This window comes from Anas platyrhynchos, chromosome 1, assembly GCF_047663525.1.
Source record: "Anas platyrhynchos isolate ZD024472 breed Pekin duck chromosome 1, IASCAAS_PekinDuck_T2T, whole genome shotgun sequence".
In the NCBI taxonomy this organism is placed as follows: domain Eukaryota; kingdom Metazoa; phylum Chordata; class Aves; order Anseriformes; family Anatidae; genus Anas; species Anas platyrhynchos.
This window is the reverse complement of record NC_092587.1, coordinates 139,729,319-139,744,448: the sequence shown is the minus strand read 5'-3', so window position 1 is coordinate 139,744,448 and position 15,130 is coordinate 139,729,319. Positions and strand designations below refer to the sequence as shown.

The 15,130-nt window shown below is 39.6% G+C and overlaps 1 protein-coding gene across 2 annotated transcripts in view; it reads left to right on the top strand.

Annotated features, from left to right (window-relative positions):
• The window catches only part of MGAT4A (alpha-1,3-mannosyl-glycoprotein 4-beta-N-acetylglucosaminyltransferase A), a 73,566-nt gene that overhangs the window by 43,933 nt on the left and 14,503 nt on the right, over nucleotides 1–15,130 (top strand). For both annotated transcript variants that reach the window (XM_027446443.3, XM_038173197.2), the window contains exons 9-12: nucleotides 839–953; nucleotides 8,671–8,801; nucleotides 9,432–9,539; nucleotides 9,922–10,115. In XM_027446443.3, coding sequence (XP_027302244.1) covers nucleotides 839–953; nucleotides 8,671–8,801; nucleotides 9,432–9,539; nucleotides 9,922–10,115 — 548 coding nt within the window. The remainder of the gene's footprint in view (nucleotides 1–838; nucleotides 954–8,670; nucleotides 8,802–9,431; nucleotides 9,540–9,921; nucleotides 10,116–15,130) is intronic.

The window sequence follows — 15,130 nt, the reverse complement described above, 5'->3', positions numbered from 1 at the left end:
ATGATCTTTATTTAGATTTTGGGACTGTATCCTCTGGGTGTAACGCCCCACTCATCTAGTTTTTTACAAAGCAAGCTCTGCTGTCTGCTCTTTGAAAGCTGTTGGAGACTCATTTTTCCTGGAAGCTGTGCAGCCAGTGACATATTGACAGCCTGTTTGAAACTAGGCAGTCACACGAATGTTAGTGCCAGCACAAGGGGGAAGAGCATGAATGTTCTAGGAGATAGGACAGGAGGAGCAGCATCCTTAAAGCAGCAGCCTTCACTTAGTGTGAACTAAAAGGATTGGAGCACAGCATCTTGGGAATTGCTCTGTCTGGACTACGCACCTGTTCTTCTCTTTGGCAACCAAAGTAGAAAATGGGGAAATGAATCCTGGCTCTGCAGATAACGTGTCTCTTAGCTTCTAAGAGGAGACATTATTTTAGTACTAATAGGGAAGTGAGTAAACTGAGTCACATTTTCATACAGATAGTACAGAAGTTCTAGTTTTTCGCCACATAATGTCCTGATGATGTCACTTAGTCTAAAATTATTTCATGGAAGATTCTTCTTTGAAGAAAGAAGCTAGATAAGCAATGTGATTTTAATGCCTAGTTTACATCTCCATTATGTTGAGATATGTTCAGATTCTGGATTAATTCTCCACAAACAGACTAACTGTGATCCCTATAATAGTTATTCTTGTCTGTAGAGTCTAGGCTTTATAGCAGTGCTTGTGCTAGAAATACATGGATATGGGTTAGCAATGTATTACAAATCAGTATTTCCCACTAGTACTTTTCCTATTGCTTTGGTGTTATTTTATTTATAGTGATATCATTGCTACCTTCCTCTAGCTTGAAGATGACATCGTTGTCAAGCAGAATTATTTCAGCACAATAAAAAATTTTGCGCTTCAGCTTGCTTCTGAAGATTGGATGATTCTAGAATTTTCTCAGCTGGGTTTCATTGGTAAGAAAATGTTCATTTCAATAGTTCGAAAGAACACATTCATCTTTAGATGCTGTGATTAATAGTGATCTGACTTCAAAGCTATCTTCTTTGTACTGGAAATAGACCATGAATTAGAAATTCATTGGCTTTTTTAGTAACTCTGTGGTTTAACTCATGTTTGCTTTTGTTAGGCTTTTCATCTATTTTTGTATAGCAGTTAAATTCAAACTGTTGGAAATGAAGACATTTTTATAACCAAAAGTTGGTATATTTATAAAAATATTAACAGTTCAACTGCAGGGAATTACCTATTTTAAATTTGACTGCAGTTAAAATAGAAATATCATTGAAACGCAAACGACTGCGAAGTAAAAGGAAAGAAGCATAAAAATTAACTCCACCTAAAACAGTCTCACTGGTGTTTATGACAAGAGCTCCAAAAAGAACCAACAGACATTGGTTTGTCTTGGTTGCTAAGCCTGTTCTATCTTCACTGATCTGCTCCATCCAGGAGAAGTTATGACAGTCCTCTCCTTAGAGGCAGGTTGGGTCAGTCTGTCATTTGCAATCAACAACGGTGAGAGAAAGAGAAGCTAACGCAGCATCTGGGGCTGTAATGGGTTGACTACCAGGGGGCTGATGAAATTACCTTATGAGTATTTGTTCTGTCTTACACTCATACATTTTTACAGAGAGATACTAGTCTTAACAGGAAAACAATGAAAGAAGTTTTGAAGGGATTTCACAAATTGAAAGGATATTTCGTTATTGCAGTGATGTGTCATGAACCAGCACCAAGTGGTTTTCATGTGTCATGAAAAGCACCAAGGTGGAGATATTAAATTAAACTAAATCAGGCTGGGGAGATTCCTATGCTATCCTTTTTAGAGCTCAGCATCAGATGTGTTGCTGAGGCAATGGTTTTCTGATATTCCGCATTTCAGAGACTGATAGATTTGAAAGAAAACCAGCAGTCATTTTCTAAAATCCTATTAGGGTACAAAATTGTGCTTCGTACATTTGCCTGCCAGTCTCACCTGTGATGAAGAGCACAAGAGGAAATGGGCAGAGGGAGGTCTCCTCATCCCCTTTTTGGCTACCCACATAACCAGTCTGCTTGGTTGCCTTGGGCTACCAGCAGAGAACGATTTCAGCTGCAACATATGTGACTGGTATTTTTGCCTCAGAGCTGGAGAGAGAAACAGGAAACGGAGCTGCCTATCATGGAGAAATAAGCATTTAAATAATTTACTGGAGCTTTTGTCTTAAACAGACTTGTCTTGGCTCTCTGTGGTTTTTGCAGGTGGAGAAATTGCTTGAATAATGGCATCTGATACAACTTTATTTCTACTTTTTTAATCGTGGACTTAAATGGGGTTAGAGTTTTAACTCCTGTCCTAATTACACTTTGAGTGTAAATTCTGGGTGAAGTTTCTAGGCTGTAGAAGCAACTTACCTCCATTCTGCATTTGCTTAATTAGCGCAGTACAGATGGAATGGTAGAGTGCAACACTTGCAACTTGCATTTTTGTAATACTGAGATATCAAAATGGACATAAAACCAACGGTTTAGGGCAAGCGTTGTCTAGCGCCTGCAAATATATTTCAGAAAGCTTTTTTCTGTATTTCACCTTTCACATCCCTGTGTTTTCAGCCCTGTATAGAGAGGACAGAGTCTAAGCCAGAAGGGTTAGTTAGATGGTTCTTTTTAATACTGAGATTTGGCTTAATCGTATGCTAAGCTGTATAAAAATACTTGAAAGCGTGTTGTCGTTGTTCCTGTATTGTCTACATGCTGATTGTTTGCAGTGGAGGCTCTAAAGACAGCTGTAATTACATTTATTTCTTATCTCCTTTGGCTAGACATCCCTGTTCTGGTCCTTGTATCATATTTGCTTGCCTCCTATCTAATTAGATACTATCAGTAGATTTTCAGATGCATTTAGCTACAGTTGTGCATCTTAATGTTATTTTTCTACCTAGAAAATTATTTTTTTCCCCACTGAATCTATCTACTTATCCTGTTTATAAGTTCTGAGAGAAGGATTAGTTATTCATGAAAGGGATTAATAGTTCTGGCTTGGAGACACATCGGTGTGCTGTAACTATATCCTGCATAGAAGTTTTATGCAAGTAATATGGATTTGTCTCCTCTCTACTGTTGCTTTATGGATCTTGACGCATTGGTACTATGATAATTTGGTAGTGCAGGGAGAAGAGCAAAAGTAGTTGCTTGCAATTGGGAATGATTTTTACGCGCAGATATCTGCGAGAGAAAGTAGAGTGCTGAATTGCTAGTGATTCAGAAGTAGTAACTTGAAAAGAGGTACGACTGATTCATCGTAAGCTATTGCAAGCCTTGATCAGCTTGCAAATTCTGCTAGGAAAGTGTTTTTTGTCATAGTGTATTTCTGAACTGAAAATCTAGCTTACGCAAGTGGTACATGAGGAAGTGGCAAATGCAACTGTTTAGGCTGACAGCAGAATTACAGAATTCTGTCACCTCTGCCATAGAGCAGAAGTTGCTTTCTTTGATTTTTTTTTTATTTTTTTTAGATTGTATTTTTTGATACTGAACGCAGAACCCTAAGTGCTGCCAAGTGCCTAATAAATAATGTGTGAGATGTATGCTGTTTCCCTGAGCAGCAATGTGGAAGGAGGTGTAGCATTTGGATTCTGGGCTGCGCTGCAGTCCCTGGCATACCACGGTAAAGTCCTGTCAGACTTTTATAGCAACACCGATTTGTCTTCCAGCTGCTTGTGAGCTGAAGTGTTTTCCTGGAGATCTGCAATACCTTGTCCTGTTGCTATAATGTCAACCGTCAGTTTTTTAATGGAGCAGTCGGAGATCAGCTTCTTGGTTGGATTTTGCAGTCCCTCTGGATCTTATTTTACCCTGAGGTTTTAAGGCCTGTTGTTCTGATTTTTAAGTTGTTCTGATCACAGTTTTGCTCACGTTGTCCACATAAGTGGAAGTTTGAGAAAGAATAGATCAAGTCAAATATCTGAGATATAAATAACTCCAAAGACATTTTGGTTCTAATGCCAGTAATTTGCATATCATAAACAGGGAAAACATTGAAAGGCTTGGACTGTAGTTAGAAAATAGATGCTCACAGGTATAAAGTTACTGTTGTAGACTGAATACATGCATCATAGTGCTTATACGGAATGCAAATGAATGAATGCAAATGAATCTTTGCAGTTCAGAGAACTGTAGAAAAAGTTTTTTTTTATTTTATTTTGCATGTTTCTTAAACTTGCCAACAAAATGCTGTGAGAAGGTCAGAACAGTTCACTAGGGATAGCATTTAAATGCACTGAAAATGAGATGGAAACCTTGGCAGGGCACAATAAATAGCAAAAAAAATGTTCCACAATATTTTTTTTCAGCCCTGGCACTTGCTTTTGTCTATGTAAATAAAACAAAAGTGAGACAAAAAGAGAAAGTTTCTTCCACGTCTTGTAAACCTCCAGGGATTTATGGAGCATCATCTTACCTTTGAGTCTAATTCTTTTGTGTTTTGAATTTTCCTTGCCAGTGCAGCTTGTGTGCACCCAGAATCTGAAGCCTCTGAAGTTTTGTCAGCAGAGTCTCCCTGATGCCTGTCTGTTCCCAGGCACTGTAACAAGTGCATGACCACGGTGCGAGGCTAGCCATTGCTTCAATTCTTTCATATCCTCTTTGCTTTGAGGCAGTACGTGTCGACTCTTGGTTTTGCTTAGGTCTCTGGCTTAATGATTTTTGACTGCATATTAAGGATGGCCAATGGGCAACCTGCAGGCTGGGTTTGGATGGCATCTGTATGACTTGCTGGCTCCCAGCTCTGTGGGAGGTCACAGGACTGTGGGGCTCAGGCAAGTGCTGCTGCTTGTTCTCAGGCCATGGCTATGCCCCAGGGGAGCCAGGCTGCTGCCGACACCCTCACTAAAGGGAGGCTAGGCAAGGGCTTAGCTGGTTTGGATTCAGAGGGGCTGGGCTGTCAGATCTGTGGAGCAGAAGTACTGGGCTGTTTACATCCCAAAAAATAGCTGTGGATGGTCAGGGGTCCGGAGCCTGGTGCAGATACAGTCAGCTGATGTTTACCTAGCATCTTCTGACTAGTTGCAGCTGAATGTGTCAGGCTGTGGGGTTTTTTGGTTGGTTTTGTTTTATTTCCGTGGTCTGCCCTGTAACATCACCATATTACCTTATATATATATGTATATATAGTTAGTGTATCCTGTTTCTGTTTTAGATGAAATTAAGATAATTTAAACGAGGGAGAAAGAGTATATTCCTACTCTTACCTCCAGTCTTGTTCTCTGCTTATTTAATTATAGGTAAAGATCCTGTACCTTACCATTCAGGTTTAGTGGCATGGTCTGTGAGTGTCTTTTCACCACAGATGACAATTGAAGACTGCAATCTTTGTAGTCTTCAGAAGATGAGCTTATCAAAGGAAGATGTGGTGCTGAGCAGTGTCCTTGAGTAGACGAAGAAAAGGATTCCAGAGCAGCATGAGCCCATATAGCTCCTGGATCAGGATAAACTGTTTCTTCAGGCAGTCAGCTTCCACTGGGGTTGGAACAATAGTGTGAGGATGTTTTTGTCTTCTGGTCCTGTGGTACTGTGCATCTATGTCACCACATGGAAAGGTCCGTTTCCTGTGGAAGCAGGTGTGACTGACAGACTGCCTCGACAGGTGTCATCCAGAAATGACGGTTTCAGTCCCATAAACACTTGATGAGCCTCTCCGTTTTTAAGCTGATCTTTGATTAGGGTTTCTTGTATTTTTCCCTTCTCCTGTGCTGTGTTGTTGAAAGCAGTAGGCAGAGATGAATCATCAGGAAAATTGGGAGCCCGTTTAGCTGGAAGTGTGACAAGCTGAAAGAGCTGTTATTCCACATGAATATTTTACACAATATTGTACAAATCATTTGATTGTTTCCTACACATTTTTAAATATTTACTTCTACAAATAACGTTAAACAATATGACAACAATATAAGTATGCAAATAGTAACAATATACTAATAAAAAACATGACATCTTTCCTATGTCTTTAAACAAGAAAGCTCTGCAGCAGTCCTTTGTTTAGTGGGAGTTGTCCCTTGTTTAGTGGGAGCCTCAACTTAGTCACACACCGTATTTTCAAGTGGAGATGTCTATTTGAGGACCTCGTTGCAGCAGGCACTAGCAAGTAATGTCAATGTTTTTGCAGTAAAAAAAGCAAAATTCAAGGTTTGTGTAAGGGATAAGTTCCTGATTTAGCAATGCCAGGTCAGTTAATGTATGTTACCACACTTCCTTCTCCACCCAACTGCATGAATGGTCTCCTTTATGATCACAGCATCATTCCAACGGATGAAATAATTGGGGCTTATGTTAGATGCCGCTTCCATATTGTACTGTGTCATGATATAGTGTTTTTTCATTATTATTATTTTTGAAAAAGATCTAAAATTACTGGTTGGTGGTCTGTCTCTGCTGTTTGTACCTTCAAAAGCTGAACTTGTGTGACTGGACTGATAACACTTGCAAATTTCAAGCATGTCTCAGATGCTTGAAATTTACAACATGGAAAATAATAGACACACGTCCGTAACTCTTCTTCCTCTATTTTTGCAGACTGAAAATATCTGTTCTTAACAAGATTGTGTTGTAGTACACACAGAATATTTTAGTGGCATCCAGATACATTGCAATGAGTTCTTGTTTGAATAGTTGTTCTGTTTTATTTAGTTTTGCATAGCTGGCAGCTATGGAAGCAAGGACAGCCTGGGAGCAGTACAGAGAAATTGTCCGAGCAGCAAGGGATCAGGTTAGGAAAGCTAAAGCTCTGATATAATTAAATCTGGCTATGGACATCAAGGGCAACAAGACTTCCGTAAGTACATCAGTGATAAAACAAAGACTAGGGAAAATCTGTGCCCTCTCCAGAAGGAAATGAGAGACCTGGTTACCTGGGATATGGAAAAGTCTGAGGTACTCAACAACTCTTTTTACTCAGTCTTCATTAGCAAATGCTCTAGCCACGCTGCCCAAGTTACAGAAGGCAAAGGCAGGGACTGGGAGAATGTAGAATTGTCTCCTACAGCAGGTAGGATTGGGTCTGAGACCATCTAAGGAACCTGAAGGTGCACAAATCCATGGGCCCTGAGAAAACTGGTGGATGAAGTTGCTAAGTCACTATCCATCATATTTGAGAAATCGTGGCAGTCTGGTGAAGTTCCCACTGGTTGGAAGAGGGGAAGCAACCCCCATTATTAAAGAGGGGAAAAAAGGGAGACCTGAGGAACTACAAGCCAGTCAGTCTCACCTCTGTGCCTGGCAAGATGATGGAGCAGATCCTCCTAGCATCTATGCTAAGGCACATGGAAAATAAGGAGGTGATTGGTGACAGCCAACATGGCTTCATTAAGAGCAAGTCATGCCTGAGAAATTTGGCCTTCTGCAATGGGGTTACAATATTATTGGATAAGTGAAGAGCAACTGACACCATCTACTGGACTTGTGCAAAACATTTGTCCCCCATGATATCCTTGTCTCTAAATTGGAGAGATGTGGATTTGACAGATGGACCACTGAATGGATAAGGAATTGGCTGGAGGATCACATTCAAAGAATTGTAGTCAATGGTTCAGTGTCTAAGTGGAGACCAGTTGACAAGTGGTACTGGGCTGGTATTGGAACCAGTGCTATTTGACATCCTTATTGGTGACATGGACAGTGGGAGTGAGCGCACCCTCAACGAGTTTGCTGATGACACCAAGCTGTGTGGTGCAGTCAACATGCTGGAGGGAAGGGCTGCCATCCAGAGGGACCTGGACAGGCTTGAGAAGTGGGCACATACAAACCTTGTGCAGTTCAGCAAGGCCAAGTGCAAGGTCCTGCACCTGGATCACAGCAATCCTGAGCATAAATACAGGCCGAGCAGAGAATAAATTGAGAGCAGCCCTGAGGAGAAGGATTTGAGAGTACTGGGGGATGAAAAAAATCGACATGAGCTCGCAATGTGCACTTGCAGCCCAGAAAGCTAACCATGAGGGAGATGATTCTCCCCCTCTGCTCTCCTCTCAGACCCCACCTGGAGTGCTGTGTTCAGTTTTAGGGCCCCCAGCATAACAAGGGCATGGAACAATTAAGAGCAGGTCCAGAGGAGGGCCATGAGGATAATCAGGGCCTGGAGCACCTCTCCTATGAAGACAGGCTGAGCAAGTTGGGGTTGTTCAGCCTGGAGAAGAGAAGCTTCTGGGGAGACCTTAAAGGGGTCTAAAAGTGCCTAAAGGAGGCCTACAGGAAAGCTGGGGAGGGACTTTTTGTCAGGGAGTGTGGTTACAGGACAAAGGGTAATGGTTGTAAACTAAAAGAGGGTAGATTTTGACTAGATATTCAGATATTTTTTTTTTTCACTCAGAGGGTGGTAAGGCCCTGGAACAGGTCGCCCAGAGTAGCTGTGGATCCCTGGAGGTGTTCAAGGCCAGGGTAGATGGGGTTTTGAGCAACTGGTCTAGGGGGGAAGTGTCTCTTGCCCATGGTGGAGGGGATGGAACTACATAATCTTTATGGTCCCTTCCAACTCAAACCGTTCTGTGATTCTCTGAAAAGTACAGAGTTTTTAATAACATTGAGATTTCAAGTTGGTCATCACTAACGTACCTTGTGATAGCACATATGTATCCATTATCTCAGTGATTTCAAAATACTATATTATCTTTAAAATAACTCCAGTTACTCTTAATGTCATTGCAGGTAAAATGTTCCAGTCTCCAGATATCACTCTTATTGTAGAGTTCATATTTATGTTTTATAAGGAGAAACCCATCGATTGGCTTCTGGACCATATCCTCTGGGTGAAAGTGTGCAATCCTGAGAAAGATGCCGTAAGTTTCATTTATTAAGAAGCTTCTAAAATGCTTTCATGTTAGTGAACAAGTTGAGTTTGGTGAATTGAAGGCTAGCATACTGTGTATCCTGAAAGAATCTCTCCTGCTACCAAGATTTTAATCTCAAATAAACCTGCAGAGATGGTTTTCAGAGGCGTTATAATTGTTGTTTCAGATTTCAGAGATGGATGTGGTAGCTGGTGAAAGAAAAAGTCCAGTTAGTTTCTGTATGTAACACTCCTAAAATAAATTAATTCTTGTAACCCCTGCTGAGGCTCTGCAGAACACTACTACTTGGATAACAATCACAGAGAAGGTTCCAAATGGCGATTAAATAGAATTTTTGTCCTTCATTCCTCAAGTAGTAGCTCCCTTGCTGAAAGACTGAATAAATGAGTTCTGTGCAAGAAGGAAAAGATGTAAATTTCTCCTTTATTAACTAGTATTACATTTGCACAGCAGTCTTGCTCGATTTCTGGAACAAAACCAAGAAGAATTCAATAAATAAGTCTAGGTTCTTGTTGAGTCTTTTTGGTTCGTGTAACATCACATACTTTCAGTAAAAACTCAGCAACCTTCTGTTGAATTTACTCATGTGTTTTTTTATCCCTCCCCTCTTTATTTCAGAAACATTGTGACCGACAGAAGTCAAACCTACGAATACGCTTCAGGCCTTCTCTATTCCAGCATGTTGGCCTCCACTCCTCCCTGGCAGGGAAGATCCAAAAACTCACAGTTAGTAGCTGAACTTTTCCTTCCTTCCAAGAACAGGCTGATTTGATTAAAAATGTTTTAGCCTTTGAGAAAGCAGGCGCTTTCTTGGTTAGCATTTTTGTGTTACTGCAGTTGGAATGAAATCTGATTTAAACTGGTTGCTATCAAGTATAAGAACTACCAATCTTAGCTTATTTTTGTTTATATCTGTTAGTGAATATTTTTATTTTTTACTTGATGGCATGTTCTTATTACTTAGATTACAAAATCTGATATATTCAAAAATGAGTAATGCATTTATTTTCCTTTTTTTTTTTTCAAGTGTTTAAGTGTAACAACTTGAGAAAAACAGTAAAAAAAAAAAAATAAAATCTGACCAGCATAATGTTTGTGTTTCAATTAGGATAAAGACTTCCTGAAACCATTGCTGCATAAAATCCACGTGAATCCACCTGCAGAGGTTTCCACATCTTTAAAAGTCTACCAAGGGCATACCCTAGAAAAAACCTACGTAGGGGAAGATTTTTTCTGGGCTGTCACACCGGTTGCTGGGGACTATATTCTATTTAAATTTGACAAGCCTGTCAATGTAGAAAGGTTAGTAATTATTTGTCTTTGGTCTCATATCTAAAGCTGCTTGCTTGCCAAGACTGCTTGAAGGTAGAATTTGAGGCTGTCATAATAAACTGAAGTGAAATCATCTGGGGTATTTGCAGTCTAGCTGAAACTGTGATCATCAGAGTCTTTTCCTCCAATTCTTTTGCTGGTTTAAATGTTGCCTTCCTCTTTACTTTTTCTTTTAATTTTATCTGGAGCTTTTTTGATAAATGCATTTCAAACCCAGTGTTTCTCTGGCAGGTCATAGGGGAACTCAAAAGAAGTCAGTTTGATTCTGTTTGTTTGGTTGGTCTGCTTCTAATTACAATTACAACTGTGCAACATGGTGTGTGCTACAGAATGTTGTGCCCTGCAGGCTCAGTCCATTGATTGTCCAGACCAGAAGTCTTGCTGGAGCATGTCACAATGTCCCTGTACCTGAAAGTTGGGAACTGTGAAGGGTAGCATTAATTTATTTTGTTAGATTTTGCTTTAGGGCTTGAGAAAAAAACACCATGCTAAGACTCCAAGTTGACCTATTTCAAAATTAAAAAGACTTGAAATATAAGTATCTGCGATTTGTTAGAGGACTAAAAGTGACTTTTCATTTGGATTTACTGTTTTGCTGTTTTGGTTTTCACTGTCTTGCCAACAGAATAGTCCAAGACATACAAAGTAAATTGTTTATTTAGTGTCCGTTTAAGTGTTGCTGTGTTAGTAGATTTCTTTTTCCTTTCTTCACATACCTTCTGTGCTTTTTTGAGATCAATACGTATAGTCTGGTAGAGCAAAGTTTCTTTGGCTCAATTGACTGGCTGCTTTTCTTGTGAAGGAGCCCTTTCTGCAGTTCTGAACTGAATCCAATTAGTCAACTTCTGTGCACGGTACATAATCAAAGACTAAGTCTTCACCTTGGCTTAGCACAACAGGGAGGATCAGTAGTTTCCTTGTTCTGTGTTGTACCAAACCAGTCTGACCTATTAAATTCAAGTTTGTTGTGTGACATGTCAAATTACTCTTCCAGTTGGTTGCTGTGCTTTAAAAGACTTTCTTGGTTGGCTTTCACAACAAGATGTATCTGTTGAGAAACATGACTGCCATACCCCCTTGGATTAAAGGCAGAATCTTTTTATATCCTGTGCCAGTAATATAAAAAACCTACATATTTTTCAAATCAAGTGCATGAATTCATTGATTCTTTTTGATCAAGTTTTTCTCTTCAAAGTTATGCCGTGAATGTTATCTTTTTTTTTTTGTTTGTTTGTTTGTTTTTAAGAATAATATGCCTCTACTCTATGAACAGGGTAACTGTAACCAACAAATGTTGATCTTGGGTGGATTGTTGTTCTGTTAGGATGAGTCAAGTGCACAATGGCAATTCTGGAAAGCGGTGCTAGCAAGTGTCTTAGATCAGCCCTGTAATTCAAAAGCCAGCATGCGCAGGTCTGAAGAAAATATGTATTTTTATGTCCTACCTTAATGGTGAGGGAATTGGGGGAACAAGTAAATACTAATTATCTATGCAACAAAGCTGGTGAGGGGCCTGGAGACCAAGTCCTACGAGGAGCGGCTGAGGGAGCTGGGCTTGTTCAGCCTGAAGAAGAGGAGGCTCAGGGGCGTCCTTATTGCTCTCTACAGATACCTTAAGGGAGGCTGTAGCCAGGTGGGGGTTGGCCTGTTCTACCATGTGCCTGGTGACAGGATGAGGGGGAATGGGCTTAAGTTGCGCCAGGGGAGTTTTAGGTTAGATGTTAGGAAGAACTTTTTTACCAAAAGGGTTGTTAGACATTGGAACGGGCTGCCCAGGGAAGTGGTTGAGTCTCCATCCCTGGGTGTCTTTAAAAGACGTTTAGATGTAGAGCTCAGTGATACGGTTTAGTGGGGACTGGTTAGTGTTAGGTCAGAGGTTGGACTCGCTGATCTTGGAGGTCTCTTCAAACCTAGAAATTCTGTGATTCTTTGAAAATGTGGGAAGGCGGTGTTCATTATTACGCTTTGAAAAATTGTAGCTAGGGCTAAGGTAGTTGTGTCTATCTGATGTGTTAAGAACAGTCTCATCAATAAAGGATTATACTATCTTTTTTGGTATTTCTACTTATTGAAGAAAGTCATTCCAATTTTAGAAAAAAGAGAGCATCTTGGATCCTATTGCTTTCTCAAAGAAAATCCACTAATTAGAATGATGTTACATATTTAGACTTAAAAACTTAGGTTTAGTATTGTTTAAACTATCACTATAGGCCATTTCAATATTTATTGTGATTTGTGTTTCTGTTGCCACAGGATCCTCAAAAATACAGCATTTTGCCTTTGTATATGTAGTTGTTGTTTTAATTACTCTATTTTCCCTTCCTTTTCTGTCCTATTAAACTGTCTTTCTCTCATGAGCTTTTCTGAGTTGCTCCCCCATCCCACTGGGGGTGAGTGAGTGAATGGTGGGTGGTGCTGAGCTGCCTGCTCCCTTAAACCAAAACAGCATCAGGAAAAGTTGCCCTGTGGGGAGATGAACCTGATTGTGGCAAGTAAAAGCAGAAAAGCCCTCTTGTGTTCATGAACCTACATAACAGGTGCTGTTTGTTTTATGTTGTTGTTTTTAAAGCAATAGAAAAGCTCCTTGAATTGACACCAAATGTTGTCTGCCAAGTCAGTTGGAGGTGCAGCTGCTTAATAGTTCCAGTAATAAATTCTCCATAAACAAGCTTTCTAATGGAAATATTTACCACAACTGACAGAATGAATGGCAGGTCTGTTACGGTGTGACAGAACACCAACTTGTTCCTATAGCTCGTTTTTCCGTGCCAACCGCTTTGCTGAACTGAATGTAATGTTTCTGTTGAGTGTAGCAGTACAGTAATTAGCTTTCATCAAGTCTTTAAATATTTAATTTCTGAGACCTGAGAATATTGTCAGGGATAACAGTGGCAAGGATCTCTTAATAATCTAAAGTGAGATCTGAACTCGTGTAGCGGAGCAGAAAATAACATTTGTGGCTATTTCATGCAAGACCTACTTGACATATCCTTGCTGAATGTTGAAGTCAAATGGGTGTTGATTATTTTAAGCCACACCTGTAGAACAGGGATGTGTAAATTGAAATAGTCAAAAGTGAAAATTGAAATGTTGCCTAAGTTTGAGCTCTCCCTATAGGTTTGACTGACGTAAGTTGGATAATGCGCGTGTTTTTTGAAAACACTTATTAACACCGAGGAAGTCCTTGGAAGTGCATAACCTATGGCCATTTTGATTATTGTCAGCTTTTCTGCAATAGCAATTTAGAATGGATATTTACAAAAATAAAGGGTTTCAGAGAGAAAAAACAACACACACAACCTCACCAATTTATGTTAATTTGCTTCATGATTTTTGGAATATGAGGCTCATTCTTATTTGTATGTGACTGCTTGGCAGTGTTTGAATATCTTCATGAGGGTTAGTAGAATTTTTGTGGGTTTGAGTGTTTTTGGAGGGGAAGGAAAAGCAGGGAGGTGGTGATTTATTTATTTATTTTTATACCCCCTAACACTGCTTTTAACTCTGTAGTTGCCCAGTAGTTGTGTCCTTGCTTTTAACGAGTTGTTGGTCCTAATGTGCTGTTGGTTATTAATAAAGTGATTTTATGAGGTCCAACTTGCTGTCTGGAATTTCAGCTTTAAACTGAAATCTTAACACTTTTGACAAATCAGTTTGTAGATTACATGTACTTCTTTGCTTTCTGATGTTGGCGTAGATACTTGATGTGCAGTATTTGAGGCTAATTATCTAATTTTCTGTGCTGTTGACCCAAGAATCGCAGGGAACGTGTGATGTTAACCTTGCACATATGTCCTATGGTGGCTTCTTGCAATGTATAATTCCCACTCATGTGAGAAATATATATTTGACTATTTAAACTAGAAAATCATTGTATTGTGTGAAGAATATCTTTTCTGGCTCCTGATAACATACAAGTTAATTTATCTGCTTTTAAATTGTTGTGACAGTGCTGAAAATTACTTGCATAAAAGGTGATGGTTGCTTGCCTGCTATTACTGCCACTAACTTGTAGAGAAAAAGCAGCACAGCTTGTAAAGCATGTTCTCTAGCAGTGAGATTTTGTTTGTTTGTTTAAATAGAATAAAGATGATAAAAGTGCATGATATCACCTGGCTGTACATGTATCTAAAGTATAGTTAATTATCTATGCTGTGGGATGCATGTCCTCTTTTTGGAAGAGATCCACAAAATCAAGTGTATTACAAAGGAAAAAAAAGGTTTTCTATAACAGCTTTCCAAAACTGGCAGTGCAATGAAGCCTTCTCATTGTTTCCTTTTGCAGTAACAACCACGTAAAACCTAGGGAATTATGAAATCATTGGGGTTTGGAGTAACACGGCAGTAACTTGACTAATGCGTAAGCTGTTCTCTGTTCATAAGCACTGTCCAGTATAGAAACTCTCCTTGCACAATGCAGCATGTTCTACTTTTCTTGTGCAAATTTAGCTGCAGTAGCACACAAATACATGCAGCCACACACAGCCACAATGTGTATGATTTAGAAATAATCTTTGTTCTGATTTTAAATGTGTAATTATGATATAGGTTGTTAAAGTCTAACATCACCTTCATCTTATTAGGCTTTAAGGTGGTATCAGATGATAGAAAATACTTTTAAGTCTCTTAAATTTATTAGAGTTTTTGTATGTTAGTGTATTTCAGGTGGGCTAATGTTTTTAGCATATATTAAAAAAAAAAAAAAAAAAGAGAGGAATTGAGGACTTGATTTCTGTGTTTGCATAAGCTTCTGTACTAATGAGCAGAACATCCTCCCATGGATACCCTGACAGCAGGGATTTGGCAGGCAGGCTCCCAGCCACTGATGCTGTTTGCTCTGGGCATGGGAACTCTGCCCACCACGATGAGGCAAGAACTTTGTAGGAAAAGAAAAATAGTACGGATCAGAGACAGAAGAAGGGAGCTCTCTGAGCCAAGGACATGCTGCTTTCTCCTTAATGGCACTAATATTCCACATTGGTGTC